At 49.2% G+C, this 25,392-nt stretch overlaps 1 protein-coding gene across 2 annotated transcripts; it reads left to right on the plus strand.

The window, feature by feature from the left end:
- LOC104913814 (immunoglobulin superfamily member 3-like) lies at window positions 1-25,392 on the plus strand. Of its 2 annotated transcripts, XR_795644.2 has the most exons (9): window positions 1-178; window positions 1,007-1,384; window positions 2,191-2,598; window positions 3,756-4,139; window positions 4,663-5,058; window positions 6,511-6,918; window positions 7,678-8,073; window positions 10,470-10,725; window positions 19,817-25,392. XR_795644.2 is itself a non-coding variant. In XM_010721575.2 (8 exons), the coding sequence occupies exons 1-8, from the start codon at window positions 127-129 to the stop codon at window positions 10,664-10,666; spliced, it is 2,619 nt and encodes an 872-aa protein (XP_010719877.1). In that variant the 5' UTR covers window positions 1-126; the 3' UTR covers window positions 10,667-10,845. The 2 variants fall into 2 exon arrangements, 1 of the variants encoding a protein (XP_010719877.1); XM_010721575.2 differs by lacking the exon at window positions 19,817-25,392 and having other exon boundaries at window positions 10,470-10,845.

The raw sequence follows: 25,392 nt of genomic DNA on the forward strand, positions 1-25,392 counted from the left end.
GGAAACCACTGCCGGAGTCTGGCAGCTTCCTCCCAGCTGCTTTCAAAATTACAGGGTGGCTGTCACCATCACCCTGAGGGTCTTTCACTGCCTTCCTAGGGAAGGACCCGAGCAGATCTTGTTCGTATGGGGCTGGTAAAGCATCAGGTGGCTGCCTTCCTTCTCTTCGTCCTCACAGGTGAGTGCACTGTCACAGGGACTTTTGGGGCAGACAAGTGGGAAGTAAAACTGTCAGGAGCCCAGTGCGGGTTACATGTGCAGGCTGCCTATCCTGGACTGCTTTACCTTCCTAAATCAGGGGGACAGGACACTCCTGGGTGGGTGGCCCAGGAGAGCACCCCACTTGGGCTACAGGGCGAGGGCAACCCCAGTGCTGTTGGTCTCAGAGCCGCAGGAGCTGCAAGGGAGGGGAGGGTGTGCTTCCTCCAGTGGTCTCAGCCTGGTTGCTTCTCCATCCAAGCACTGTCTGGGAAATGCTTTCCAAGCAGAAACTTGATGGCCACATGGGCATGGTGCTCTGGCCTCTGTTGTCTGACCTTGCTTGCTGGAAGACAAGTTTTCAAGTTTGTTGACATTGGGCTTGTTCTTAACAATTGCAGGGGATGCTGAAGTTCCTTGCAATTTTTGCACCAGGGAGGTTCAGATTGGGTATCAGGAAAAACTTCAAAAGTGTGATGAGGCATTGAAACAGGTTGCCCAGGGAGGTGGTAGAGTTACCGACACTGCAGGTGGATGTGGCTCTGAGGGAGGTGGTTAGTAGGCAATACTTGGTGGTAGGTGGATGGTTGGACTAAGTGATCTTAGAAGTCCTTTCCAGCCTTAATGATTCGATGCTTCTTAGTCCCAGGGGCATTGTTCTTCATAGAATGAGACCACACTCTAAGTCATTGCAGTATTATGCTATGGTCTCTTGCATGCCCAGGTCCATTGCCATTTTGAATTGCAATAATTTTCATTTGCAGTGTTTTCCTGCAAATTTCATGCATGATGTCTGTTTGTCTGGCAGGTGTGGGCACTGGCCAACGAGTGGTGACTATCCAAAAGGGACCACTTTATCGAGTACTTGGCTCCCATGTGACATTGTGGTGCAAGGTGAGCGGCTACCAGGGCCCAGCAGAGCAGACTTTCCAGTGGTCCGCCTACTTGCACTCTGCCCCAGAGCGGGAGGTGCAGATCGTCAGCACCGCCGACCCCTCCTTCCCCTACGCCATCTACACCCAGCGGGTGCGCGCCCAGGAGATCTATGTGGAGCGGGTGCAGGGGGACGCGGTGCTGCTGCACATCACGGAGCTGCAGGACCGAGATGCTGGGGAGTACGAGTGCCACACGCCCAACACCGACGAGAGGTACTTTGGGAGCTACAGCGCCAAGACAAACCTGACAGGTGGGTCTCAAAGGACGGCTTGCTCTGTGGGGCCTGGCTGATTTTTCACTTTCTTACTGGTAGTGTCAAGGTGATGGTAAAGCTACCAGGGAGGATGTACTGTTCTGTACACAGTGGCACGAGGGTGTGTATGGGTCTCAAGGCTGTACATATGCAGATAGGTTTCCCACTGGAGATGGGGAGATGCTCTCATCTGCAGGTCTGCGGCAGGTAGTCTGCTGTCCCATAGCCCAGCAGCCACTGTTTCACATCCCAGCACTTACAAGAGAAGGAGTTCTCAGGCTCTGAGCATTACCTGTTGGTGTCTTCTCACGTCAGGGGATGGGACTTGAACCAACATATACCCACATACTAACGATGACAGGGAGACAGCAGGGTGGAGGACTAAAGAAAAATATCCACCTGTAAGCTCACCAAGTCTGCGTGGCCCGTCCACTTCATATTCAACCTTGTGTCCTCCTTTAACCTGGTACTGTGGCCACTTGGGCTTGTGAAAGGCTGGATGTTAGCCTCCTTGGTGTTGCCTGTTGCCCAGTGCTGCCTACACTTTCACTGAAGAGTGTACTGCTGAGAAATATACCATGCTTTCTTTTCTACTGAGGTTTTAAGCACTTCACACGTTGGTATGGGCTGACTAGGGCCTCTCCCATCACATGCAGCACCTACTTCACTGCACTGTCAGATCTCTCAGAGCCTGGCTGTACTTGCGCTGACCAGCACATTGCCCACTGAGGCCAAGAAATGCTTTTTCTCCTGACCAGCTTTTCTCCTGACCAGCTGTTCTGTGCTTCTCCCCTTGCGCTCAGTGATTGCGGATACCCTCTCAGTTTCCATGGGGCCCCAGGACCTCACCCATGTTGAGGGAGATGCCATGGAGCTCACCTGCGAGGTGTCCAGGTCCACTGCCCAGCACACACACCTCTCTGTTGGCTGGTACTGCCTCCGGGGAGAACATCGGGCTGAGATCCTCACCCTCTCCAAGGACTTTGTCGTAATGCCAGGACCTGCTTATGCACAGAGGTTTCTGGCAGGGAATGTGCGGTTGGACAAGGTTGGGAGCACTTCGTACAAACTCTCCATTGTGGCCGTGGAGCCCTCTGACCAAGGGCAGCTGTATTGTGAGGCAGCTGAGTGGATTGAGGATCCTGATGGAATGTGGAAGGACATTTCCCGCAAACAGTCAGAGAGGACATCGCTGGTGGTCACTCCCCAGGGTAAGGCCCTTGGCTCCAGCTGCTTTGTGCAGTAAAGGACCTACTGTGGGTGGTCTTTGCAGTGGCGTGTCATGAAAATCTCTCTACCCATGTTACTATCTCTGATGCTTTGTTTCCTCCTATCTGACCTCCACCACAGCTTGGGACATCCCACTGGCTTTCTTTGGGTGTGCCAGCTGGGCATCAAGAAGGACAGAGCGTCACTCGGGCCTATGTTAGGCATGGAAGTGTGTGAGGCCCAGGGCAAAATACCTGCCCCCTGGGTGTCTGTCCCCCCCCCCACAACAGGGTCTTGCTGGGCCCTGAGCTAAGTGGAGACTAGAAGAGGCCTCGTATCTCTGGTCGGCTGTGGCATGACTGTGTATGGCTGCGGTTACTAGTTCCACACTGCTATTTAGAAATAAGGAAACCCTGTGGAAGGCAGTATTCTTTACGCAGAGGGTAGTGAGGAACAGGCTGCCTGCAGAAGCTGTGGATGCCCTATTCCTGGAGGTGCTCAAGGCCAAGTTGCGTGGGCCTGGGGCAGCCCTGCCCATATCAGGGGGTTGGGGTTGGGTGGGCTTTAAGGTCTCTTCCAACCCAAGCCTTTCTGTGATTCTATGACTTGCTCTGTGGTGGCTGCTTAGGGTGGAAGAAAGGCGGCAGTGCTAAAAAGGCACTATGATGGTCACCCCAGAGCAGCTGGGCACCTGGGGCAGTGGTGAGTGGTGCATGAGCCCCTCCAATTCCCTCTGTGGGACTGCTGGCCCTCCTGTGGCCGAGCACACCAACGGTTTCTATAAACTCACCAGCAAATATTTGGGAATACCATACATATCTGCAGCGGCTGGGATTCCTGTTCATACACTGTTTATGAGCTGGTGTTTAAATTCAGAGGGTCTGTGCTGTCTGTAAATTATTCCAGCCTCTCCAGTGGCAGTCATGGAGCTACTCTGCTTTACTTCCAATCTACAGCTTCTGATGGAGTGGGGGAATCACAAAGCTATAGAGCTCCTTTGTCCTCTTTCTGGCTTATGGGCTCTGGAGTCCACTTCTCCATGGTGAACATTTTCCATTCTCAGTGCTTTTCTATGAAAGAGAACATTTCAGTAGTGAGCCCCTCTCATTTCCCACTGTACAGCCGCCATTGCCCCCTCTTGGCTTTTGTTTGCCCACAGACCAAGATCTCTGTGTGAATATCGCTGCCACCAAGAATGACCTTTCTGAAGGGGACACCCTGCGGCTCAGTTGCACGCTGGAAGCCCAGAGGAGTAACAGCAGGCACTTCCAGGTGGCTTGGCTCCTCAACAGCATGGAAGTGGCCAGGATTGACCCCCGTGGGTTGCTGATTTGGAAGAAGGAATATGAGGAGAGAGCCAGCCTAGGGCAGCTCCATGCATTCAAACAAAGCAACGCAATTTACATTTTCACCATCCATGAGGTGGGGCTGGAGGACAGCGGGGCCTACCACTGTTCTGTTTTGGAGGTGAAGGCTCCTGGGAGCTTCCAGAGCATCCAAACCAACCTGTCATCAGTTCTCGGAATCAATGTGAAGCCTATTAGTGAGTAAATCCTAATGGTTCTTCTGGGTGAAATCTACAGAGATGCCTGGCTGAGGAATGCACTGAGTCTGGCCTTGCCTTGGCAGGCGCAGCTCAGCTTCTGTTGCTGCAAGAGCACCAGTGTGCCATGTTTTTTGGTAGACGATAATGGGAAAAGTATTTGCTCTGACAAATGTCAGCGTGATGAAGCATACATCTTTAGCCTGGTTCTTTGCAATCAGTTTAGGACAAGAAGGTAGAACTGTGGGAGGCTGGGTGCTTGGGGACCCTGGTGGCGGACCAGGAGACAGGGCAGGACAGGAACTGTGGCTAGGGCTGGAAGAGCAGAATGTAGCTCAGGAGAGGGGAGTGGGATGGAGGTTTTGTTATGCTGACAAGGTTCATAGAGTGCAAAATGAATCTGAGAACTGGTGTGAGGTATGTGGTGAGGTGCCCTGGATAATGGTGAAGGTGTGGGGTGGTGCAGGGTGGCAGAGGGCAGACCTTCTGTCCCATCACCATGGGCTTTCTCCCTCTCAAGCAGGTCTCGGACTGTATGCCACACTGAGAAGCCGAACAGCCACCGTCAGTTACACACAGAGCTTCGAGCTTATCTGCCATGTGAACGCCAGCCGCCCAGTTGAGGAGCTGCTGCTGTCTGTGGAGTGGCTCTTCCAGCCCAAGCCACCCACCGATGGCTACCAAGAGCTGGTGCGTGTCCTTCCTAATGGCACCGTGTCCTGGGGACCGACACAGCCCCAATTCCAGGGCAGAGCCCAGCTGATGAAGGCAGGTGCTTTCTCTCGGCTGCACATCCACAGTGCGATGGCTGGCCATGCAGGGACATACCAGTGCAAAGTGGGAGTCTGGAGGACGCTTCGGGGGCAGTGCACTGCCTCCTTTACCTCCAACCCTGTGGGGATAAAGGTTGTCCTACCAGGTGAGTAGCGCTGCTGATGCTTCTTCTGCAGGCAGTTCCTTCAAACCTTTTGGTCACAACTAGAACAGCTGCTGATGGCTGAGTATCTCCAGTAGGGTTGTCTCTGGGACTGTACAAGGCAGTGCTGCTCATTCTGCTTCTTCCTTAGGGGTCACAACCTAGTCAACTGAGATCATGTTTTTCCATGCTTTAACTGATGTGTTTGCTATAGCCTAAGCTAATGCATTTCCTTCCCTCCTCAGTTTCGCAGTACTCTTCCCCCTACACCCTTGGTGCTCTCTGTGGAGTTGGATGTTGAGTGCTCTGTTTTACACTCTGAGGAGGTCAGAGGGCAGTGATGCAGCTGAAGGGATTGAAAAATGTGTGTGGGCATGCAGCAGTGATGTAAATGACATTAAGATAAGCAGGTGTGATCATAGTCTCTACAGAGCAGACAGCAAGACATGACGACATTTGTCTCCAGACTTACTGCAGCTATTGCTGGACATTGTGCAGATGTAATGAGATAGGCCACTCCCTTTCACCCTCAAGTTGTGCCAGGGGAGGTTGTAGTTGGATATCAGGAAACATTTCTTCTCAGAAGAGTGGTGAGGCAGTGGCACAGGCTGCCCAGGAAGATGTTGCAGTCACTGACCTTGGAGGTGTTTAAGAACCATGTGAATGTGGCACTGAGGGATGTGGTTAGTGGACATGGTGGGGAGGATGGGTCACTGGTCAGACTGGGTGATCTTAGTGGTCTTTTCCAACTGTAATGATTCGATGATTCTGTTCTGGGAATGGGTGACCCAATTGGGTGACCAGATGGCTGCTGACTCTAGTGCTGCTTCTCTATGAAAGGTGGTAGCATAAGCCATGCAGTATGTTTAGAAAGTTCAGAATAAAGCTGAAGAAGGAACTGCTCTAGCAGCAGCAGGTTGAGACTGTACTGCAGAAAGTAGTCCTCATAATCACAAAACTTACCAACCTGTTCCTTTGCACGTGAAATCTCCTGAATGGAGCTCTCTGAGATATTCAAGTTTATGATCTGTGTTTCAGTGTTTTATCTACCATTCTGTGTTACGGTGTACCTTAGGGGTTTAAATGCTGCTTTGGGCCTGGCCTTGTGGCTCAGGGAAGGAAGGACATGTGCAGAAGGTCACAGCGGGAGGGGGAAAGGAGGATAGATAGATCTTCTCCCTCCTTTACTTCTTGCCCTCCTCTGTTCCTCCAGAGCTGTGCAGTGTGCTGTGAGATGCATGGCAGCACTTGCCAGTCCCCTGGGATGGTCACCTCCCAGACCTCCCAGTGATCGTTGCTGCAAAATCTGCACTGCTGAAGCGTTGGGCAGTAAGCAGATGTTGGAACTTACGGACGTGCTGTGCAGTGTGTGGCTTCAGGTTAATAACCGCTGCAAGCATTCAAGATGGCAACTATTGGCAAAACCACCAGGGTTTTTTTGTTCTTTCATTTCAGAAAGCACGCTGCAGGTGACTACAAGGGAGAGCTCCATGGAGGTGGCTGGCGGTGCTGATGCAAGCATCGAGTGCAGAATGGAGTTCCCTCTGAACAGCTCTCAGCTGGCTATCAGCTGGTACTACCTACCTCCTCCTCCAGCAGATGCCACCCCCATGCAGATCGTACAGGCCAGCCACACTGGCCTGCTGGAGTACGGGGCTGAGTTTAGCTCCCCCACACAGAAGTCCCGGTTCCTGAGCCAAAGAATGTCCAGCCATGTGTTCCAGCTGCGGATTCTCTCGGCCAGCCCTGGGGACCAGGGTCAGTACTGCTGTGCAGTAGAGGAATGGCGCTGGCTGGAGGGTGGCTGGTATGGCCTTGGAGAGCGGTGGTCAGAGAGAACCAGGCTGGTGCTCCGGCTGCCAGGTGAGCTGCTTGGGGGGGAGGGAGGAGGTTCTGTCTGAGGGGGCCTCTAGCAGGGTATGGGAGAAACAAAGGTTCCTGCACAGAGAGGAGATGTTGGGATTCTTTGCATGGAGTGTGCCTCTCAAAGGGAAATGGAGAATTAGGAGGATTTACCACATACTCCCAAACCAATGGAGCTGGTATTTGTGCCTCCAGCAGCAGATGTCTGATGCCTCACAACAAAGAGAACCACAGCCCTTGCTTTCCATCGTGATGCACGGTGTCCTTGGACAGTGGTGCAGTGCTGGATGCAGAGCAGCAGCTCTTTCCCAGTGCTTCTGGGTGTCCTGATGCAAGATGTAAAGCTTCTCCTGTCCTGGGGCATGCGGCCACAGACAGCAAGGCTGAGGGCTCAGCTGGGCTTCTTCCTTGGGCGCTGCGCTTCTGGGATGTGCAGGATGGGGTGTTCTTCCCCCATTCGATTTCAGCCTCAGATGATCTAGATCTAGGTCAGAGGACTCTGGCTTCCTAAATAATCTTTGGTGCAAAGGATGCTTACTGGGAAGAGGACAGGGGATAGGATACAGAGATGGTGGAGGGAAAAAAACACCCCAGACAGAATGAGTCACAGAGGCAAGGAAACCGATGGTGTCTTGCGGATGCACGTGCATGAGACCATCTAAGTTCCCAAACTTCCATCAGCTGGCAGGCACAAGCAGGAGCGCCTCCATAGCAGTGCATAATGCTGTGATAGCTCTTTCTGCTTCCCTTCCCCCCTAGAGAGTGAGCTGCACCTGGAAAAGGCCAACAGCAGCATCTTGGCCAGGCACGGCCAGGAGGTGACGCTGGGCTGCCTGCTGAAGAGCACGCTCCCGCCTGCCGCCCGCCTCTCGGCCACCTGGTTTCAAGGGAAGGAGAATGGCCACGAGAGGCCCCTGCTCACCCTGAACCACGATGGTGCCATCGAGTTCCTGCAGGAGGGGCTGGTGAGGAGGCTGCAGCTCCGGAGGCCCACGGCTGGTGACCTCAGCCTGACACTGGGCAGTGTGCAAGAGGACGATGCCGGGATGTATCACTGCCGGGTGCAGGAATGGCAGCAGCGAGGCAACAAGGATAAGTGGGAGCTGCAGACCTGGGCGCTCTCAGGGTACACGCAGCTCATCACCACCCCACCAGGTAATGGCACACAGCCACTTGCCCTGCACTGCTCTCCCATCCCCACCACCACCACCACCAACCTTAGCTTGCTGTGGTGCATCATGCATCCTCCTTATCTTGCTGCAGTGCAAATAGGGATAATAGCAGTGATGGGAGGACTTGCTAAGAGACCTCAATGGGGTCGTCCTGGGAAGACTGAGCTGTATTGAGAAGCAGGGCAGGGAGGAGAAGAGCAATGCAAAATGGCACCTGCTGGGAGTAAGATCCCAGCCCTATCTGTCTGCCAGGGCTGAAACCCGAGTTCCTTGTTCTGTAAGTGCTGGAGGTGGAGGTTTGATAGGATGCCAAGAGCTCCAGCCATGAGTGAGATGTGTCCTGAGCAGGGTACTGCTGACTGTCACTGATGGATTGCAGGCTGTCTGCAGGATCACGTACCCCCAGCCCTGCTCTCAGCCCAACCATTTGGGCTAGAATGCTTAATTTTTTTAGGGAAAAAATCTTGCTGCAATTTTTGTTGGCATCTCAATCTTTGGTTGAGGCCTTAAAAAACAATCACTGTCTTCTTAGGATGTATGAAATAGGACTGGATTCAGCATATAGGAGCTTAAATAAATAAAGGGAAAGGTTTCAGTCAGGCATACAAAATGTTTTTAGGGAGGTAACTGACAGGAAAAAAGTACTCTCTTGATGCCTCACTGGGGAAAAAGGAAGCCTGGATGACCCACACAGAGGAAGAAATATGACCTGTGAAATCAGCCATGTTGTATGCAGCTGGACTGAGGTGCATGCAGCTCTGGAGCTGCCCCACTCCAACCCAATCTGGTGCCTGCAGTGGTCATTACTCCTGCATTTACCAGCACCAACTGAGATAGAAGGGCACAAAGGGACTCATGGTTCTCCCCTGTGCCTGCTTCTGGCACAGGCACAAAACTGCACCTCTGGCAGAGCTAATCTGAGTTTAACTGCTCCGTGAGGGACCGACAGCAACTCCAGCCCTCTGCAGATCTCTTCCTGCTGTTGTCCACTGCAGCTCCCTCTGGCACTCAGGTTTCTCCTTCCTTGACCCCCTGCATCTCCTGTTAACTGTTATTGGTGAATAGCCATTGCTGGAATTGCTCGGTAACTGCTAAAAAAAATTCTCCTCCAATGTGATCCATGTGGTTTGACCCACATGGTTGCTATGTGGTTTTCATGGCTTTCACAAAATCTGAGGTATTATCTGGCCATTTTTTTCTTGTCTCTCTTTTTCGTTTTATTTTGTTTCTCCAGTGATGTAGGAATCTTGAAAAGTTGTCTGAGGATAATTCCACAGTCGTGCACAAGTGCACCTGCAACTAGGGGTCACTCCAGCTCTGAGCCCTGATGCCCATTTAGGATACCTCTCTAGCACTGTGGAAGCTTCTTCCTGTTTTTCCTGTGGGAGAGTCAGTACTGCTTCACCCTGTGTGGGTAGGATGCAGAACTTAAGAGGGAGAGAGATAAAAGCCAGTTTTATGGCTGGGAGCAGCTGCCAGATTGCTTCATCCCTAGGTTCAGAACTGAGCCCACCGGGCTTTGTGGGTCTCCCAGAGAGAGCCTGGGATCAAAAGAGCTACCACACCCATCACGGTTCTGCAGAGCAAGCATGAAGTGTCTGTGCATGGGTATTGGTCAAAGAGAGAACTAAGATGTACAGAACAGACCCAAGCAAGTTGGTGTGACCTTTCATGGTAAGCCACGTGCATCTGAGATCAGCTTGTGAATTTAAAGCTGTGTGTCATAGAATCATAAAGGTTGGAAAAGACCTCCAAGATCAAGTCCAACCATGAGCCCATCGCTACCGTGCCCACTAAACCTCATCCCTCAGCACCAAGAAAGGAGATTATAATGGTCATGACTACTGGGTGAACATGAGGAGCTTAGAACAGAAGGAACTGGCTAGCATGGGACTGACCTACCCCAGACTTTTGGAGGAGACAGAGGGTCTACCAGAGTATGGTGCATTCACCTGGAACCTCCTTGAAACCTTTTGTTTCCTTTACTTTCCTCTCATACTTCATTGCTCTGGAACAGCCTGAGACAGATCTCTAGCTGTCAGTGGTGTCAGGCAGGGAGCAGGGGGTGATGACTGTGGCTTTTCCTTGCTGAGCCCTGTGTGGAACAGGTTAGCTGAAGAGCTGTGCTGTTTCTGGTGGGATGCTTCAGCTAAGAGTGAGATAGGTCCCTATCTGACCTCCCAAAACAAGAAATTCAGGCGTATTACCTTGTTTCCCTTCCCCTTTTTCTCAGCTAGCCAAGAAAATATAGTATGAATTCTCAAAAATTGGTAGATTGAGGAAAGAGCAATAAGAAGATAGCCTATAGAAACAGTAAAGAGGGCAACTCAAACTAGCTTGGGATCTCACTTTTTTTTTCCTTCTTTTTTTTCCTTCCAGAGACAACAGTTGCGTCTAGGATCTGTTCATCTCCACCGTTGCTGAACTTCATCCTATGCTTACCTCTGGTTCTGATCCTTCTCCTGGCCCTTGCTGGCTTCTGCTGGTGCTTCATCTCCAGGAAAAGAAAAAAGGGCACCAAAAGAGGAAACAAGCTGATGGAACTGCAAGGGGCTGGGGGGATCAAGCAAACTTAGCTGGCCCGTAATGGGAGGTGTAACTTGAAGAAGAGGAACTGGACGTCTGAGAGGACCAAGTACTTGAAGAGGGGTGGCTTGTTGTTTTGCTTTTGCAGTGAATGCTTGAAAATGTGTGTTTACTTTCAGTGAAACAAAACAACTCTGAATTACTGAGCAAATAAGGTTTTCAAAAAGGATGTTCCTCTCTCGTAGATTTGGAACCCACCAATATGTTCACTGCTGCGGCTGCTTGTGGTGTTTGAGGTGCTTGTGGTATGCATGCCCACCGCTGCTGTGTGGAAGTGGTATTCTCTTCAGGTGTAAGGGGAAAAATCAGCAGGTTTCGCCCTGGAATACAAAAGTATCAAACTGCTGCTCATTTTAAGGCAATTTAACAAAATCTGTGCAGTGCACAGCTAAAAATCCTTGGCAGCACTGGAAATGGAGTGCTGGCATCTCGTTTAAGGCACTGCACTTGCCTTTCCCATCCCTTGCTGGAGGAGAACTCAGACACTGTTGTCCTCTGGTTCTGGGAGATCCTGTGCCTATAGAGCATCTCCAAAAGGAAATGGTTTTTATCACAAAACCTACTGTAGGAGGTTGAGAACTGAGCAAGGCTGGCCATAGAATCACAGAATCATTTGAGCTGGAAGGGACCCTTAAAGGCAGTCTAGTCCAGCTCTCAATGAACAGGGACACCTATAACTAGGTCAGGTTGCTCAGAGTTCCATCCAGGGTGAGGGGTCAGGGCTGAAGAAAGTCCATAGACTACTTGGGAGGCTCTTGCTTCTCTGTTCAGCCACTTCAATCTTTTCCTGCAGGTGGTATTTTTTTTCTCAACCTCTTACAACTTCTCTGCTGTTTGTCTGAGTCATATCTTGATAATGTTTCACCAGTATCATGCTCTTTCTCAGTATTTTCCTTCAGATGGTTTCCATAGCTTGCTCATAAGAGTATCTTGGGAACGTATTTCAGAGGCCTTGCTAAAGTCAGGAACGTGTGCTGCCTGCTGCTTACCCTTATAGAGAGCAATAATGTCTCCCCTGAGCCTTCTCTTCTCCTTCATACTGAACAATTGGGTTCCCTCAGCCACTCCTCATAAGACTTGTGCTCCAGGCCCCTCACAACTCCGTTGCCTTTCTCTGGACACGCTCCATGTCTTTCTTATAGTGAGGGGCCCAGAACCAAACAAATGATCTGTCCTTGTTTAAACAACAACAAAAAACATTTCTGTTTTTTGAATTCTTCTAGGTGCCCCTGAGTGGGTTTTTTTTTGCCTTCTCATGCCTCAGAGGACCGCAGTTAGGAAGATGTGGGTTTCGTTTTCTGCTTTGTATTTTCTTGTTGCTCAGTGTCTCACACCACCCCAGGTGTTACTGCAGCAAGGCACAACCATGCGGTTTGACAGCCTGTTCTTTACATGTCTTAGTGTGAACCTGATCAAGATGAGCCTTCTGCTGAAAAATCTACCTTGTTTGGATCGTTATCGCTGGAATGGTGTCATAGAGGAACCCCCGTGTTGCTGCTGTGGCTGAATGTGGGTTGGTCTGTGTAAGCTGTGTGAGTCCTTGGGGTGGCTGTGCTGGACTTGGTGTCTGCTGAGTCCGTGCTGCCCCTGGCTTGGCCACCACATTGTTCTATGGAAGTGACTGCTGGCATCTAACCGCTGTGTAAGGAGCTGCAAACTCAGCTGTAACGTGAGATTGTGCATCTGGTGGAGTGACGGAAGAAGGTGGGCAGGGAGGGGGAGATTTCTCCAGCCATAGGACACTCCTTTCTTTTTCTGCCCCCCCTCCCCCCCTTTTTTTTCTCTCAGCCAGAGGCCAAAGTAGTAGTTTTCCATTCATGCAGGTTGAGAGGTTTTAACGTAGCTTTGAGAAATGTGCCTGGAGCCCCGGTGAAAGGGTCTGCAAGAAGAATGCATGTGTGTGTTTGCGGTGGTGGGTTTTTCTTTTTTTTTTTCCTTCTGGTTTTGCTGGGTTGCTGCCAAGCCTTTTGGCTATATTTTTTAAGACGTATATTTTTCCACAAGTGGCCTTAGAGTTGTAACTTATCCCAGTTAAAGCTGCAGAACGATCCTGTTTTCAGAGAGAACATTTCATTTGGCTGAGGCAAATGGAGGAGAGGGAGAGAAAGGAGCATGGGGTGGGTCAGGAGTACGGTAGTGTGTGGTAGAAAAGTCTGTGGTCCTTCAGGTCTTGTATGTATCTTGACAGGGCGACAAGGCAGCAAAGAGCTGGGCCCAAGAGGAATGAATTAGCTGTGAAACACTTGTGAGGGATTACAGAAACACAGAGCTGCACTGTACTGGAAGCTTTGAGGGGACTGAAGTTGCTCTCCGTGTGCCATCAGAAATCAATCCCAGGCTGCTTCAGCACTGTTCTCCAACAGGGTTAGGAAGGTCTCGTGCAGCTCTGCTGCTTGGCAGACCTTCCTCTGCAGAAGATGGATGGTGTGAGGGGTTAGGTGGGAACACGTGCACTGTGTTGCCTTCCTGGAATTCTTTTCTGGCTCTGCCTTTGGGGAGGAAGGAGCGAGGCCAATGCTTGATGACCACACAGGGAGTTTGTGCCACTGCATACTGCACAAAGGGTTGCCCGACTGACTCTCTTCTGAAGATTGGTCTCCTGAGGGCCTTTTGCTGCAAGACTGTGAGGAGGGAGGCTGTGGTGAGGTGGGTGCTGTGCAAGTGGCAAATGGCTTGCAGGCAAGGAGATGCTTTGCATCCTCTTGCAGGTTATGGCTCAGAATTTCCTGTAGTGCTCCAGTCTCTGTTAGAAGAGAACAATGGGGCAATGTGCTGCCCTGGTGTTTCCAGGGCAAGGCTGTTGAGGAAGTTTTCCCAACTTTCCAGAAGTACTTCCAGGCAAACAACTTCCACTTCTTTTGGGACGCCCGCTCTGAAGCAGTGTGCCTTCATTCCTTCCTGTTAACTCTGAGTTGCTTTAGAAATTTGACATTGTTTTCTTCCTGTGATAAAGTATTTTAAAATTGGAAATAAAAGATGCTTTAGCCTCACTTTATGCCATTCTGCATTCAAACTGCTCTTTGCAGCCCCTGCCTGTTTCACACATCTTTCAGCCCTGGCCTTTGGCATCCAGCGCAGAGCAGAATCACTCCTGGGGCTCTAAACCTTCCTTAACTGCTGAGAAATCACTGTGCCGCATCTGCCTGCTGCCAGCGTTCAGCCCTTTGCCTCTGCTTCCCCGCCTCCTCCTTCTCTTCTTCCAGCAGATAGTGGGATGGCAGTCCTGTTGCACAGGGTAGGAAAAGGCAATCATTGCTCTCCAGCAATGCTTTCTAAGGCAGAAGTGCAAAGAGTGGGGCTTGAGTAGGATGTGGGAGAGGCAGTGCAGCAGCCAGGAGGAACTGGCCTCATGCCTCTTCAGGCAAAAAGGGGCTGCTTGTGGTGCTGTGGGGTGAGTGATATTGATGTCCCCCACCTGTTTTTTAAGAATATGTACATAGTTTAAAACAAACGCAAGACTATTTCCCCAGCAGGTTGTATTGAGAAATGCAAACAGGAAAGCAGAGTCTAGATTACTTCTGCAACCCAGACAGGAAACAATACTGCAAGCAGCAATTTTGAGCATATTTTTTGGAGGTTTCTTGCTTTTCATTACATCTTTTCCTGTAGGTTTCTAAATGTTGCTGTGTGCTTATAAATGATGCTGAGCCTGGATTGTTGGTAAAGGGAGAGGAGGAGCTGCTCCTCACCATCCCTGGAGCCAGTACTCTCGTGGCTGCCCCAGACCCTTCCTTGGACTACACTGTGACGATGAAGCACTGTGGGGTGGCTGTGAAGCAGGAGGTGAGCTGGTGTTCAGCCTCATGCCTGCTGTCCCTCCTCATTGTAGGGTTGGGAGAGCACTCATTGCTTGGACTTCCAACCAAGTGTGAAAATTCACAGGTCAGGGGGTGGAAATAAGGCTGCTATTAGTGTTATTTTAAGCACGAGGGAATGAATTGGTGAGTGCTGGGAGCAATATGGAAAAGCAAGAGAGGCAGTGCCTCCTTGCAGCCCCTTCATGGGGTGGTGATGCTGAGGAGAGGATCACTGCCCGATTTGAAAGAGAATAGGGCCATGACCAATTGCTGTGAAATGTGGCAATAATGCCTTGCGCAGTGGCCGTGGGATAAAAGGCAGGGACAGCCTGAACTGTAAAGATGTTTCATTTCCCTGGTAATGAGGGAGACACACTGTGGCAATGGAACGAGAGAGAGAGAGAGAGGCCGTGAGATGCTAATTTCTGCTCCTGCTGCTGCTGCCGCTTTGATCTGAAGCAAATGCCCGTTTTAAATTGCAAACGGATGCAAGTCAGATATCATCCAGCCACTGGCTTACAGGCTTAATGAAGTGGGACGTACGCCTTGGCCTGATAATGCTCCAAGAGGCAGGCGACTCAGAGAGGAATTACTGAGGGTCTGAGGAGATGGGAGGAAGGCTGGGGATGTCATGGGGGAAATCACCACCAGGGGCACAAAGCCTCCTGCTTGGTGTTCTTGGCAAGTTGTGGCTGAGCCCATCATCCTCTGTGCCAACAGAAAAGATATGAATGTGCTGCCCTGCTGTTATGTGTCCTACGTTTAAAGGCATCTTGAACAGGCTACTGAGGTTATGGTGCTCTTTGGTCTCAGAGTGGACATCAATTTGATGCTCACCAGGTAAGCACCAAACTTATGACAGAGTAACTAGCTCATTTTGTGCCATCATTTGGGCACGTAATCTGACTTTAGAAAGACAATGTTGAGACTCTGTTGATAAGGCTGCTCTGGGGCAGACCCAGAGGCCCTGGGGAACAAGTTCACCATGTGATCTGGGAGCATGGTAGCTCGCACTGGACAACTCCATCTTGAGTCTCGTGCAAAGATCTATATGTTTTGAAGAATTAATGTTGAAAGGGATAGAATCATAAAATTATTAAAGTTAGAAAAGACTGCTCAGATCACCCAGTCCAACCACCAACCCACCCCCACCATGCCCACTATCCATGTCCCTCAGTGCCACGTCCACACGGTTCTTGAACATCTCCAGGGACAGTGACTCCACCACCTCCCTGGACAGCCTGTGCCAGTGCACTGCCACTCTTTCTGAGAATAAATGTTTCCTGATATCCAACCTGGTGTAACATGAGGCCATTCCCTCTCGTCCATTCCCTCTCATCCTATCACTGGTTAGATATTTATTACACTCTTCATTAAGGCAAGGCAGTTGGGTCCTACTGTCAAGTCAGAGTTTGTTGTGTACCTGGAGTACCTCCCTGCACAAGAGCAATGGGATACAGAAGAAGCTAACTGGAGGTAGATAGTCTCATCACCCAGGCACTTTTATATTCTTATTCTACATTTTCTACATTTACGTTGCAGCTTTGCAAATTACTGCAGAAGATGGAAAAAGAAGCATGTGCCTCCTCACACCCTCTCTTCCTCTCCTACTACCTCACAACGCTTTTGTTTCTGAAAATTTTTTCAGATGACTTCCCCTTTGGTACAGTAAATCACTTTAATCTGAAGAATGCTAGGCAAGATGAAGTTTTTAGATTATGCTTTATTTTTCTATGACATTTTTTCATTTACGGACATCACGCCATCACAATGCATAGTTAAGAATTTTCTCTGCTTGACAAACGAGGGAACTTTGGTGCAGCAGTTTGCTATGAAACAGTGAGGAGAGAAAAAATAAATCAGAAATCTCCTTTAGAGAAGGAGACAGGAAGAAAAGCTGACTCCAATACTGAGAATTAAAGGGAAAAATCTCTGTTGGACCCAAAATAAGTCTCCATAGAAACAGCTTTTTCTGAAAATGAATTACTGCAGTATGAAATGAAGATTGTGAATCTAGTTCTGCAAAAATATTTAAGCGTGTTCTTTGCTTATCCCTATTCAGCTTGGGATGCAAGCATGTGATTTCCATGGGTGCTTATGTGCTTTATTTGATGGAGGTAGGAATACAAACAAGCATTGTTGAATGGAGATCTGGGCTTTCTTGTGCTTCCTTGTGACTGACCAACTTACAACTTGTTTTTTAATGCCAACACATGTTGCTTGGCTGCTAAAATTACAGACAGCAGCACATAGACCACAGTGCCTCATTTTTGGAGTTCAGCACAAGGTTCCAGTAGATTCTTCTCATTAACAGGGAATGGAGTCAACAGAGTGTTTACATTGCTGGGTACTTTACTGTTCTGTTAATTAACTCTTGTTGCATTTGCATGCAGATTTAAATTTATATGGGATATTTATTCTGTAAATTAACAACATGGTGATTATCTGATAATTAACTTGAGAGTCAATGGCATGAGAGGTTGAGATTTATTCCTAATCTATCTTTTGTGCACCTCTATTTATGGTTTAAGGACATTTTTAAGACAGGATAGGTTCTTAATATCTTGCATGCTAATTTACTTTTATTGTGAATGTGTGCTAGCAAACAATTGTTTTTAGTTTAATCTATTTGAGACTGCTTTGTGCATCTTTTTTTTTCCTTCTGTTGTGACTTTATGTTCAGCCAAATTAATAGGATAAATAAGGTCTGACTCAAAGCTTTATTCTTGTTTACTATACTTGGTGTAGGTGAAGTTTTTGCATAGCTAAGCTGTGGCTGCTCATCTTCATGGAAACTTTCCATCTTCTTACTGCTTTTTGTTTCTCACCAACTTCTGACTTATTTATTTGGAGAGGTATCCATTTGTAGATGCCCCATATAAGCATTTCCCAGTGTCACTATAGAGCCCTGCATAGTGAATTTAAGGTCACTAGTGATGGCGCTTTGGGACTGCCTTCAGAAGAATGAGTAATCGAAATATGCCTAGATTGCGTCCCTTTCTCTGATCATCTCTGCCAATCCCAGCCAAAACAAGCTCTCAAGTCATTTCAACAACCCATCTTAACATAATGTTCAGCATAGAAACTGTTGACCTACTGTTGAGCAAAATGAATGGTCTCCCTCCTATGTGACCCTTCAGTCCTTCAAAGCTGTCCCTGCATTGAGCTTTACATGCACCAAGCTGGAGGTGGTCACTATATCAAGGCTCCTGCTGGAGCCCACGTTTTCAGCAGGGGCATCATTTCCAGCTGAAACTGTCCCTTGGCCCTGTTGGACTTCAGTTTTCTCCTAGAGGTTCAGCTGTTTCTTGGTACTTCCTGAAATCTACTCTCATTTCGCGGTCTTTTTCCCCTCCTCCATGCTGTGGGACAGATATTTTTTATTTGCCCACACCTGCTATTCTGTCATCATCTGGACTGCACGCCAGAGCTGGCAGCAGTTATAGCTCATTTTGCAGTGGTTCTCAACTCCAAGCCTTTCAGGGGCTGTGAAAAAGATGCTGTCAAAGTGAGTCATGTCCCTCCACAAGCCCAGCCAGGAGAAATGCAGGTGTCTCATGGACATTCTTTCCTCTCAGATGCTTTCAGATCCTGAGGAGGCCCGTGACCTGTGCAGAGTACAAAGTGATGGATAGATTTGCACAAAAAGAGCAATGGTTTTTGTCCTTTTGCTGCCTCCTCAGATCCCAAGGATCTCCATTTCCACGTCGCACTGACAGATGATCAAAGAAGTGCTGTCTGAATACAGGGTGTTCAGTGAGGGCCTAGTCCTCTCTGGCTGGAGCCTATGAGGGCAGGTCCTTCTCCCCCAGGCCCCAGGGGGTCGGGCTGACTCCCTGGAGGTTGAAGCAGAGAGGAGAGTTGTGCTTCCACGTGCCATTGGCAATGGCTTACCAGTGCAGAAGTCAGCTCTGCTTGGCCTCTGTTGGGCTTGCCTAGGTCCCCCCAGAAGTGCCTTGTGTCCATGAATCCTACCATGGTGCCAGGCACATCCTCATCCCCATGTACAGCTCCATTGGGCCATGCACATGGACCACTGCTGCTGACTTCTCAGTTGGGCACGTTTCCCTTCTCAGCCTGCAAAGCCTGCTGTTGGTGTGCCAAACTGAAGTCATGGAAATAAATAGAAATTTATTTTTAACCCAGTGTGAGATCTCTCATTCTTAGCTTTTTTTTTTTCCTTTTTTTTTTTCCCCTCTTTTTTCCCCTCATAATTGGTTCTGTTTTTACTAACGATTTGGAATTTAGTATCTATTCCTGCCTGAGAGTGTTACTTTGATAACTGGTATTAGAGAAGGAGATTAAGGCTGTTGTTAGCAGTGGAGGCTGCAGGACATATGGGTAATGCAGACCTGCTAGCGACAAAGTTGTTTTGAGGCAGTGGGACAGATTGCCCGGCTTAGCAGCAATGAAATGGTGATGAGGTAAGTAGTGCTGGGAAAATCCTATTAGGGAAGGAGAACAGCGCACTGGAACCAAGTGATCATAAGGTGCATGGTGCCAAATGTGTTGTTTCTCTAAGAAATCAAATTCACGTTAGTTGCCCAGTGGGGACTCATCTCTCTCCAAACTGCATTTGCTTTGTGAGCAGGCTCACAGGCCGCTCTGAACATCCCAGCATTTAGTAATAGATGAAGACCAAAAGATGATGATTCTAGCCCTTCCAGATAGTCAGTTCTGATTTAAGTCAGATGTTTCGGCCTCCATCCCATCGACAGACATGGAGCAGGATGAAGGACAGAGAGATCTAGAACAGCATCCTGGATCTGATCCCTGTTGCTGCGATGGAGGTTAAAGCAGACGTTCTTTGCTGAGCAGGAGGGCAGAGATTTCCTTAATGCATACAGGGCAGCAGAAATGCATATGTACTTAAAAGTTTGGCTAACTATCACTAGCTCTCAAAGGCTTCAATCTATTTTCCCCTATAGGGAGTGTTCTGCAGCACTGTTCCTAAAGCATTTCCAGGGCTCTGTTTGGCCAGCAGGTGTTTTTCTGTGGGTTTGGTTTTGTGTTTTCTTTTTGCCTGTTGCTCTACAATAACTAGATTAGCCACGATTTATTTCAGACAGGACTGCAGCTGGTGATTTGTGTGCTGTTGTGGGTGTGGGAGCTGTATGATCTTATGATGAAAGGTGATTGCTGTGCAGCATGAGAAGACAGCTTAGGATAAATGACATGGAGGAGTCTGGGTCCATCAGTGGGCTGCAGGCCTGCCAGTTGATGGGGGATGCAGGTGGGATGATCTGCACTTCTAAACATAGCCTCTCCCTGCACCCTCATGATTAAGGGCAGCACTGTGGCAGACACGTTTCTATTTTTATTCTGTTTTTATTTTTTTTCTAGGACAAGATGGGGGACAAACAAAGGAACCAATCCTCTTGCAGAAGAAAGGAAGCACTGAGGAACTGGCCAGCAGAGGCAGCACTTCTGCCACCAAGGGCAAGGGCTGCTTGGGTATCACAGAATCACCAAGGTTAGAAAAGACCACTAAGATCATGTAGTCCAACCCTTGACCCAGCATGGGATGGCGTTGTCATGATTCTCCTGGTAAGAGGAAGGGGACTCTAGGAGGGACAGCTGGAGCCAGCACACCTGGGTAACATAGGGACTGTCCCAGAAGGGACCCTAGGAGGAATATCTGCTGTGTCTCCTACTACTGCAGGGAAATGCAGCAAAGACCAAGCACGAACTGCAAAGACCTGGAGGAAGGCTGGAGTCTGGAGTTGGGTCAGGTCTCCTTGAGTATCCCCTGTGCAGCCAAAACCAGGTGAGCCCCAGGGTGAAAGGATAGTGTCTGCAGGACTGGTGTATAGTCAAAGGGTGCAGAGCCATCCACCCTTGGAATCCAGGAACAAAATGCTGTTTGTATGCTGAGGGTGGACAAAGCCATCGTGACACTGGTCAGGAAGTTTCATGCAAGAGGAACCTTGAGATACACAACTTCCCTCATCCCCTTCATGCACCAGCTTCTCTTTTCTCATGGGAAGTGCTGGGGCCAGGGGAGACCATGTGGACTGATTCTCCTGCCCTGTGAGTGTTTTGCCAGCTGCAAAAGCTGCATGTATGCATGCTCCACATGAGGCTCTGTCCAGCTGAGGGTTTGGAGTGTTTTCCTGATTCTCATGTAGATACTGATTACACCTATTTCTGTAGAATGCCACTTTTCAAAATCCCCATCCTCCACCTGTTTGAGTTGCAGAACTGAACCTCAGCATCCAGAGTCTTCGTACGAAGCCATCGCTCCCCTGCCTGTCTATTTCTTAGCTCCCCATGCATCACAGCAGGGAGTCAAACAAGAGCCTTCCCTTTCTTGCTGCAACTCAGCACTTCTTCAGCCACAGTAAAACTGCAAGCTCTTTGCTCTTCTTGGCAAAAGCTTTGAGTTCCTATGGCCCCAGCACTGCTTGTGGCCTGCTTATCAGTAAGGAACCACCCAAGGCATCAAGGGCACTTGTGGAGCTGCTGGCTCCTACGCTTTTCCATATAACCTTCAACCTCTCACCCACAGACATGTGCTGCTGGGGGCTGCTGCTCCCAGGGCTGAGCACTGGCAGCCTCGTACGCTGCAAGGCGAAGCACGGCACAGCTAACCACTTCCATGTGGGGCAGCCACAGCCACCCAGCTGCTCTTGCTGGTGACGTGACTTCCTGACGCTGCTCAGTGCTGTTGTTGTTTCCCCAGCCTGTTGCCAGGTGCTGCAGCAACACATCACTGCATTTAGTCACGTTTTGGAAGCATTTTGGGGTGCTGGCGGCCTGTGGTTTGCTGTGCCATAAGCACCACTATCATGAGAGACCTTGAGGACTCCTTGCACTGGGAGTGGGACTTGGGGCCAAAAAGGCTGCCAGAGCATGTCTTATTTCCCAGCAGACCTTGGCTGAACTCAGTCAGGCCAGGGATTTTCACCCCATTGTCTTGTGTTGGATCTGAATAATTGTGCCATGAAGAGGACACCAAGAAGGAGGGCCTCCAGCCTTTCACTTGGCGTGCACTACAGCAGCCAACCCTCTGCAGCTAACAGCACACCTTATTTCCCAGCAGACCTCATCTGGCTCTAGTTTTCAGGCCGCTGACTCTTCTTTTAGCTTTGTCCACTGATATGTTGAAGAGTCTTCTGAAGGTACTTGCTTGAAGCATCTCTTTAAGAAGCATCTGGACAATGTCCTCAGACACGATCTGTTTTTTGAGTGGTCCATTGAGGAGCCAGGAGTTGGAATTGATGATCCCTGTGAGTCTCTTCCAGCTTGAGATATTCAGTGAGGTTTGTTGGAGCAATATAGGCTCAGTTCTCCATGCCCTTCTCTGAACATGATTTTTTACAATCCTGGAAGATCAAAATCGGCTTAAACAGGCAAAAGCCTAGAGGTATAAAAACATTAATTTCTCAAGTAACCCATGCTGAGAGGTCTGCTTAAATATTTGAGAATGGTTTGAATCACCTGTACGTAACAAGGAACGATTAAGGAAACTAAAGATATTTTTGAATATTTCCTTCACGTTCATTTTCACTACAAAGTGGCTCTGGAGGTGCCTGCTCAGATCTTCCTCCTGTCTTGACAAAGATAAGATAGCGTTAGAGATTGAGGAGTTGGAAGAACACTTACAGATCATGTAACTGTCGGTAAGCTGCCACATCAACACGGCATTCAGCCAAGGGGTCACAGGGATGGAAGTGCTGCCTCTCCAAAAGAACTAGTCCTCTCTCCTTCAAAAAAAGGAAAGGAGAAGGAAGGGGAGGGGAGGGGGAAACAAAACAAGAAGAGAGAGGAAAAAAAAGTAGTATTTGTTAAAGATGGTGTGTGTTGTGCTTGCAATTTTAAAGGCTCTTGGAATGACCTGGAGAATTACAGGCCTGTTTGACACACATGTAAATGAATGCCATACCTACCAAAGTAGGAGAATCAGCTGTGACACTTACTGCTGCTAAGGCTGCTCGAAGGTGCAACCTGCAGAGATTCTGCAAAAGGAAACCATGTTTGCTGAACTCTTGCAAGTCTTTGAACAGACCAGTGAATTAGCTGAAGGACAAGACCTGTCTGACACCATTTATTTAGCTTTTGGAAGGCTTTTTGCAAAGGCATGTTCATGAGAGGACTGTTTCTACAGCTGGCAGTGTGGGAAGCAGCTTATTGCTCTGCCTTGTGCCTGCTGGGAGGTTGGGTGAGGTGCTGGGCGGTGGTGGCACAGGGGATGAGCACCCATGAGGAGACCTCATGGGAGAAGACAGAGGAGGAGAGAGGATCCCTTGGTGACAGCTGTTCAGCCAGTAACTTCCAGGAGGACTGAACTCTTGCTGAGCCACCAAAGCACATCTGATCAATAACTCAGCGTCCCAACTTGCACATTAGCAGAGTCAATTATCAGCTCTGCTCTCTGCTTCCTTGATTATTATTTCAGTATGTAGCAGCTGCTTCACAAACGTTATGGTCCATCACACTCTGAAGGGACTGAGTTAAATGCAGATTATTGACCGGTGAGGCCATAAGAAGGTACTGTAAAATATACAGTCGTGTTCTCCCATAAATCCCCAGCGAGAGTGCTTTTCAAACAAATTTCTCTTGCGGTGGGAGTGCTTTCTGTCATCATCAAGGCCCTGAAAAATGCTTTTTCCACCTGATTTGCGCCACCTCCTCTGCAACATCATTGTCTCTTTTGGCACTGCATCTTCACATAAACGTGCAGTCCTCCCTCTCTCAAGGTATTTGTCAGGACTCCCAGGCTTCAGTAGGGATGCTTGACTTACGGCTTGTTCTGTACACGGGCAGGGTGATCTATATTTAATCTCTGTTCTGGCCCCAGGCTTTCTGCTGGCCCTGAGTTTCTCAAGTTCCTGTTGCTTCAGGTTCCCTAATTCTGGCTGACTGTGGGCTTTTTGTTGAGGCAGCCCATGTTATGTAGGGCATGACTGGACACCATTGTGAGCACTTTGAACATCCAGAGAAGACTTCTTTCCTTCCTCTGCCTGCCTGACGTATGGCTGGCTGTCACCCCTGTAGAAGGTGATGCTTTTACATGCTGGGGGCAAGCACATCTATGATGGGTTTACAGAGACACTTCAGAGGGTATTTTTGCTGTCTGGTGCTTCCTCAGCTTGCTTCCCATCTCAAATCTTTCTACCAGCAATCCAAGTATACACTGAGCCTAAGCAGATATAGTGGTGTTATCTGCAACCTCCTGAAGCCTACTCTGCGTCTCTCTGGGTGGGGAGAGAAAAAACACGTGGACAGGACTGGGACAAGGGAGGCATCAAACATTTGAGTCAGAACTCTTGGATTTATCATGGATCCTTTTGCAGGTCTCCCCAGCAAATCCACTGGAAGGTTTGCTGGCATTGTTTGGGTGGGGGTGGCATCTTCCACTGCATTTTTTCATAGATAAGGCTAGCCAAAGTGAGAGAAACGTCTCATGACTCTTATCAGCTCTCACTGAGGTTACCCCTGGGTGGCTGACATTTTGTCCTAGAAGTCTGTGGGGCTGTTGGTGGGAGGACCCATTGCACGTGGCCAGGAGGATGACACAGTCATGCTGCGTGCTCGTGTCTCAACCCAGGAGCTTTTGAAGAGTGTGCAGGAAAGGGTCAACTTGAAGCAACCTTTGTCCCTTTGAAGGCCTGAGCTACATATAAAAGCCAGTGAGCTACTCTTTTTTTTTTCTTGCTTGCCACCATTGTAGAAGTCTAGCCACCTTCGAGATTCATAACTGAAACTGCAACTCATCTGGAGATCCAGGTAGTATCTCCAGCACTTGTTATATATGCACTGGTGCTCAGCCTTCACTTTTCCTAGAAATGTCAGGCTATGCACAGTGGCAGTTCCGTGGTCTGATATCTACACAAGCTGCAAGCAACACAAGCCACACTATACCAACATAAGCTGTTCATGTGATGCTTCCGTCCTGCAGCTGCTTTCAGAATGGCTTGCTTTCTCTTAGAGCCTTGTTCATCTTTACATCTCCCTACAGTCACGCACTTCTCGTAGGACAACCTATGGCTTATGTCCCCCAGTTAAAGCTGATGAGTGTATCCCAGTTCAACACCACTTTATATGCTGGTCTTTGGGTTTGGTTCCAGAATGTGTCTCACTACTCTCCTCATACATGCCCTTGCCTTCTGCCTGGGACAACAACCTGAACGTCAAGGCAGTGCGCAGTTAGATGTGATTACGCTGGCTCTTTGAGGGATATGGGCTATGCTCCCACAGCCCAAACGGTGTCCTTTGATGTCTGAGGGATGTGAGAAGCCTTCAGCTCTTGGAGAGGAGGAGGCTGACACAGAATACAAACAAGGTTTGCTCAAACGTGGAGTTGTTTGCCCAGCCCTGCAGTGCAGCAGCAGTGCGATGCTCACTGCAACTCCTACGTGTGCTGGAGAAAAGCTGCCAGGGGAAGCACATCTTCATGCAGCTTGTCCTCAGCACCCTGCCCTCACTGTTCCAGGGGTGAGAGAGGCTGCTGCCCTATAGCTGGTAGTGCAAAGGGAGCACTGCCCCTGCCCATTGGTGCAGAGGAGATCTTCTTGCTAGCTTAGCTGTCATCTGCTTTGAAACTTTCCCTCCTGTGGTGCTCCTCTGCTGAAATTCGACATGGAAATGATCCTGATTTATTCTGGAATAATAGGATGAAATGGTGCAAAGGAAAATTTCAGAGTGAGGAGTGAGATAAACAGTCAGTCAGGAGAGAAAGAAGAGGGGACCTCCATTGCTCTGCTCCCTGTGGGAACAGATATCACGCTGGAAAGTTTGGTGCTGGGAGTGATGTGCTGCTGGATGGAATAGGATGAGAGAGAATGGCCTATGTTACACTAGGGGAGGTTCAGTTTGAAGATCGGGAACGAATGTCTTCCCAGAAGAGCAATGAGGCATTGGCACAGGCTGCCCAAGGAGGTGGTGCAGTCACTGTCCCTGGAGGTGCTCAAGAACTG

Source organism: Meleagris gallopavo, chromosome 1 (assembly GCF_000146605.3).
Source record: "Meleagris gallopavo isolate NT-WF06-2002-E0010 breed Aviagen turkey brand Nicholas breeding stock chromosome 1, Turkey_5.1, whole genome shotgun sequence".
Taxonomy (NCBI): Eukaryota; Metazoa; Chordata; class Aves; order Galliformes; family Phasianidae; genus Meleagris; species Meleagris gallopavo.

Excerpts from the sequence above, each read along its gene's own strand:
- LOC104913814 (XM_010721575.2), top strand. The coding sequence starts at position 127 with ATGGGGCTGGTAAAGCATCAGGTGGCTGCCTTCCTTCTCTTCGTCCTC. Across the intron at positions 4,140-4,662 it reads AATCAATGTGAAGCCTATTA|GTCTCGGACTGTATGCCACA; the intron begins GTGAGTAAATCC and ends CCTCTCAAGCAG. Across the intron at positions 5,059-6,510 it reads GATAAAGGTTGTCCTACCAG|AAAGCACGCTGCAGGTGACT; the intron begins GTGAGTAGCGCT and ends CTTTCATTTCAG.